At 32.1% G+C, this 6,058-nt stretch overlaps 1 protein-coding gene across 1 annotated transcript; it reads left to right on the forward strand.

The window, feature by feature from the left end:
• Positions 1 to 2,897: 2,897 nt before the first annotated feature.
• On the forward strand, positions 2,898 to 5,381 carry LOC121241644. Its single transcript, XM_041139507.1, has 3 exons — positions 2,898 to 3,025; positions 3,334 to 4,094; positions 4,152 to 5,381. The coding sequence occupies exons 2-3, from the start codon at positions 3,363 to 3,365 to the stop codon at positions 5,121 to 5,123; spliced, it is 1,704 nt and encodes a 567-aa protein (XP_040995441.1). The 5' UTR covers positions 2,898 to 3,025; positions 3,334 to 3,362; the 3' UTR covers positions 5,124 to 5,381.
• Positions 5,382 to 6,058: the final 677 nt, after the last annotated feature.

Genomic DNA, 6,058 nt, shown 5'->3' on the forward strand with positions numbered 1-6,058 from the left:
AAAAATCCATGCACATATATTTTATAACAGAAATGTTACACAAATTTAAAATGTGGAAGTCTGCGTATTACCAAAAAATAATAGATTTTTTTATAATTTTCTTTTATAGCGGATTCATTTTTTTAAAAAGGGATTGCACAGTACTTTTCTTTTAAATAAGAGAAACAGTACTCCCAATTTTATTAATAATTATTGTGCAGAAATATCTTTTATAAACGGAAAAAAAACCTTTGGAGATTACATAAATCCGGAACTTGTCTTTGCAAAAGCCATATGTTCTAAGAAACTAATCCATACAATAATTGTTTCAAACTATCTATCATAATATAAAAGTATAAAACTATCGTCTAAAGTTCTACGGATGAAATGCTACTTTATCCAAAACATATATGCTAAATAAGTGTTTTGATGAGTAAAAAACTAAATAAAAAAAAAGCGTCTATACTCGAATTCCAAGTCAAGTATACTTGGATATTTAAAAAAAAAAAAAAATAGCAAAAAATCCTCTCAATTTATTTAGAGCTCTCGCTTAAGTGGAGGAAAACCAATATTACATAACAAACCAATAAACCAATAGCCAAAAACGAAACCAACAATATAAATAAACCACTAGAGATATATATGGCCTAAAACTATTGAGAAAGGTTATCCATCGTATTTTTTTTTTACTTAATAATTAGTAAAGTATTTTAAATTGAGTACGTAAATTTTGTTTTAAATATTTAAAATGATTTAAAAACTTTTAGGAAAAAACACATAAAAAAATTCATATTTATTGCTACATAGGCACACAGGCTGATTGAATGGACTTGAGCTTGCTTCACCATCAATGGACAACTAGTCAATTAGGTCGTATTCAGTCTCATTTAATTTGTGAAGAGGACGTCATTAGATCAATAACATCACACTGAAAACCTAATTCATGATCCATACATTGAGCCCTTCAACAATCAAATTGTGTGGATTATACTCTCCTATAAATCATGTTAATTCACGAAACCTGCCTTATGAGCATCATGCCATGTTCTTCAATCTTTATGTGTGAAAAAAAAAACCCCAACCCAATGAGAAAATTAGTGTCAAGAAGTTCTTCTAAATTGAAACATGCATTAATTAACATGGCATGTGAATATATTATTATTATTATTATATAAAAAGGAAATGTTTTAAATACCTGATGTGGTAAGGTTGTCATGTGAGATATAACCTACATATATCAGCTAGAATCGATAAGAGGCGTTTATCAAAGAGAAAAAGGCTCGCAGTAGACTCCAAAATTATGTTTATGACAGCTACAATCAATATATATCGGGTGTTAGCTAGTATGGATATCATGTGAATCAATTTTCACTTAAATATCTTACTACATTAAAAGCTACCTGTCGTATATGTTGATAATTTAATTTGGAGCATATTAGGATTAGGTAATTAGTCAAATACGTAATAATAGCTATCAAGAGCCTCGTAACTTTTTGGCTAACTTTTTTTGATTTGAAAATGAAACAGAGACTACACATGAACATTAAATGTTATGAATGAAAATTAATATTTTTCATTTTAAGGTGTTCAAATTTTGTATATTATTTTTTAAAAAATGAATAAATGTGATTTTTATATAATAAATTGATTTTTAATAATAAAATTTACTCTATTTTAAATAGAATATGCTGATTTACACATTTTAAAATTATATTTAACTTTACTCTCCAAAAAATAATATAAAAAATGATTTATTTAAGTGATTATTCGAACTCGAGAACTTTAAAATAGAGATAAATAAAAAAATAACTCTTTGCACTATTGATTACTCATTTATTTATACTCAAAATATTTTTATTGATAGCAATAAATTTCATAAGATTTATTTTATTTATCTGTTTCTCTTTTATTAATGCCATAAATTTAATTAAAAATTTGAAAAGAGCTTGATCCGACAGAGGTCGTTTGGATTCGAAGATGAGTTGAGATGAATTGTGAATAGTAATGAGATGAGTTGTGAATAGTAGTAAAATTTGTAAATTAAAATTGATGAATAGTAATGAGATGAATTGAGATGAGTTAAGATGAATTGAAATGAGTTGAGATGGATTACGAATACAAACCGGACTAAATAAGATAAGTGTGTATTGACTTTTCTTTATGGTCTTTGGATCAAGCCATCATGGTGTGCGGTGAGTTAAAAATATGAGTAAAGATATACGTGTAATATTTTTTTATAATTTTTTATATAATTATATTTTAAAATGAGAATATTTATATAAAGTGATATTATTTTTATAAATTAATTTATAAAAATACTACTCAATTAAAATCTAATTGTACAAAAAATTATAAAAAGTGTTGTATTTTTATTATTTTCCTTAAAAATATAGGTCATGTCTTTATCTCATTTGCACGAAAATGATAGGGTGGCTGGATAACACTGACTCATCAGGATAAGGCCGGTGCGATCATTAAATTATAATATGTATTATTTTCAATTTTTTTTTTAAAAACAAATATGAATTATTTACCATTTTCCCTTCAATTATTTGGTCCAGATGTGATGATGTATATACAATTTGTTTTGCCTTTCAATTATTTTTAAAACTCTATTTTATATTAAATTTAAATCAAACATTAACGGCATGTTTAGACACTTTGAGTATCTTAATTTTTTTTTTAAATTATATTAATTTTGTATTTAAATAATGATTAGATAATGATTAGATAAAAAATATAAAAAATTTAAATTTAAAAATATTTTTGTATTTAAATGATGTTTAAGTAAGAAACTAGAAATTTTGAGAATGGTAAGAATTCTGATATTTTTCATAGTGTCCAAAATAGGTATGAGTGGAAGTAAATGAATCAAATACCCCTGTTTACATGACCAGCCCTATATATACGCGTCTGAGGGGAGAACGAAGGATGCACAATCAGGCATTGAGCAAGGGATCAAAAGATAGTGTACGTTGGTCGCGTAGAGTGATCAGACTTCTTCAAGTACGTACTTTCAAGCATTTCTTGCCACCAAAATTTGTAGGTTCTCCTTTTATTCTTCTATTCTTTCAGTACTCTGTTATGCAAAGATGAAATTTTCGGATTAGTAGCTATTTGAACCTTTAATTGCTAACAAAAAGACCAAAACGGCAAAATCTTTGGACCCTTAAGTTAGCATGTACTAAATTAATTTCCATGTTGATCACTTTTTTTTTTAAAGAGTTCAAACTCAGATCCGATTATTCGTTTTAAAACGAATGATCCCTAATAATATATACATCATATTTGAAGGTATAAGATGTCAAACTCATGAATCAGTCATGATGTTGCTATCTTCTTTCTTGTCACTAGGAAAAGGAACTTGATCAGGAAGGTAAAAGATGGGCAGCCCTGCACCTGCAGTCAATGCTTACAGTAAACAAGAAGAAGTTGAATATAAAGAGCTGATCATTGACTTTACACCGGAACTGGAGCCTCCATGGCCTGAGTGCTGTATATACAGGGTTCCCAAGAGACTTCGCCAGGTCCAACCAATGGCCTACACCCCTCGGCTGGTTTCTATAGGTCCTTTTCATCACCGCAGTGAAGAGTTGAAGGACATGGAGAGACAAAAATTCATATATTTGAGGGATTTCTGTAATCGTACTGAGAAGAGCATCGAGGATGTTGCACGCATCATCCGGCCCTTAGAAATGAAAATCCGCTGCTCCTATTCAGAGACCTTTCTACACATGAGCAGTGAGGGGTTTGCAAACATGATGGTACTGGATGCTATCTTTATCCTTGAGCTCTTCTGGAGGAAATCTCAAAAATCAATGGCTCAAAAAGATTATATGTTACGTCGACCGTGCATGGAACGCGGCATACAACATGACCTGCTTCTACTTGAGAATCAGATTCCTTTCTTTGTTCTTGAGGAGTTATACATTAATCTTGAGCTGAATGTAGGCCACCAAAATGGGGAACCCAATACCAAAAAACGGACTCTTCTTGAGCTCTCTTGTGGGTTTTTTGGTGATCTCCATGATGGTGTGAAGCCAGAGCCCAAGAAGTCTTTTAATGATATGGTGGGATGTTTTCGCCCTCCACAAAACCCAAGCCCATGCTCACCAGCGCCCAAGAACGATAAAGTAGATCATATCACAGATTTGGTGAATCGTTTTCCAGAGGACCGAAGCTCACCAAATTTCATTGAAGTAAAGCATTTCACAGATTTGGTGAGATATTTTTTCTGTCCACCAAAAAATGAAGGGCAAAAATCCAAGTGTGGTCATGTAAAGCAGTGTTTCACAGCTCCGATGGGACGTAGTTGCCCTCGACAAGAAGACCGAAAGCCAAGCTCACCAGAGTCCAAAGCACCCATGCATTTCACAGATTCGGTGAGACATGAGTTTTTCCGTCCACCCGAACCCAAGCATTGCACAGATTTGGTGAGACGTATTTTCCGTCCATCAAACCGAAAACAAGAAGGGCCAAAACCAGAAAAGAAAAGAACTAAACCCCTATGTACTGCAACAAAGCTTGACGAGGCAGGGTTGAAAATCGCTAGGCCAGATTCAGAAAGACATTTACTTCAAATACAATTTCGGGAGAACAATTGCGAATGCTTAATAAAACGCTGCCCGGTGCTCAATCTCTCATGGCTCTTGTCATGCTTACCATGCCTGAAAAGCACTTGCTTGGTGCATATGCAACGTTTCTTGGAAGTCCCACCCCTTCGGATAGACGACAAAACTGAAGGTCTTTTCCGAAACCTGATGGCTTTGGAGCAGTGCCATTATCCATCTGAAACTTACATTTGCGATTACATTGTGCTGTTGGATGATCTTATCACAACTAAAGCAGATGTAAGGTTGCTTGTTGACAAGAAGATCATTGTTAACGAGTTAGGTTCCAGCGCTGCTGTGACGAAACTGGTTAACAACCTCGGCCTGGAGATTGAAGTAAGTGGAAGCCATTACGAAGAGCTCTGTGAAAAGCTTAATAAGTACTACGAGAGTAATTGGAATCGTCTGGTGGGTACTTTGACTAAGGTGTATTTCTCAGACTTTTTTAAAGGCACTGCTACTGTTGTTGGAATTATTGTACTGGGTTTAACTTTGTGTAATTTCGTCCTTAGATGGAGTCTTGGCAAATACTAGATGAGAAGCATCTGTAGTGTTTGTTGGAGTGCTTTAATTGCTAGCTATTAGATAAGCGCAGACGGCGCAGTGGATCGCATCTAAGCTAGGTTATTCATAGGTTTTTCTAAACAGTTTTATTTTGGAAGTTTATGGCTTTGTTTTAGCATCGATCGATCAGTGGAGAGTCTGTCTGTCTGTATTGCAGCAAATTAAATTCTTCGTCTGTTACTATTACCAGCAAATTATAAAGCCAGAAGCTGCTGCATGGCATTAATGAAGAAATTGTCTTAAAGAGTCCAATTTTTCTTCAAGCGAAAAAGTATTAAATTGATGATATTTTTAGAAAGAAAAATAGTTTTGACAAGACGAAATTTATAAAATTAATATCATAAATTAATGTGACGTGATATGATTTATTAAATTATAATTTTATTTTTATTATAAAATAAATTTAACAGATGATATAAAACTACGTTATTTTATAAAATTATTTTTATATAATTTTTGAATAGTTTGTACAGCACAAACGGCAAAATGAAGTGTTCGAGCTTCCATTCCAAAATTGCTGCTCGCAAATTCCACTGTACGTGCAGGCTTGCAGTAGAGTTCAGTGTGGACGAACTTCAATATACCGACCGTACGTACAAGTAAACTAGGATCTCTCCATTTTAAATAAAAAAGATTTATTTTTAATTATTTTACTTGTTGATAACAGTTGGTGATTAAAGTAATTTATATTTTAATTTAATTTGATAATATCAAATTTCAGATAAAATAAAAACATCATTTTCGCTTGTTATGCCAACAAGTTTTTTTTCCCCAATTTGATGCGAAGGATTTGAAACAAATGATAATGCGCTGTCAGGTTATACAATGATAGCGCTTAACTAGGAATAGAAATATGTAACATAACCTGTAAACTCAACATGAATATGATGCGAAATTAGTATATT

This window comes from Juglans microcarpa x Juglans regia, chromosome 7S (genome assembly GCF_004785595.1).
Source record: "Juglans microcarpa x Juglans regia isolate MS1-56 chromosome 7S, Jm3101_v1.0, whole genome shotgun sequence".
Taxonomy (NCBI): domain Eukaryota; kingdom Viridiplantae; phylum Streptophyta; class Magnoliopsida; order Fagales; family Juglandaceae; genus Juglans; species Juglans microcarpa x Juglans regia.

Bases quoted from the DNA above. Each gene is read 5' to 3' on its own strand.
- LOC121241644 (XM_041139507.1), top strand. From the start codon at position 3,363: ATGGGCAGCCCTGCACCTGCAGTCAATGCTTACAGTAAACAAGAAGAA. The intron at 4,095-4,151 runs GCGCCCAAGAAC...CGTTTTCCAGAG, and splicing joins ACCCAAGCCCATGCTCACCA to GACCGAAGCTCACCAAATTT.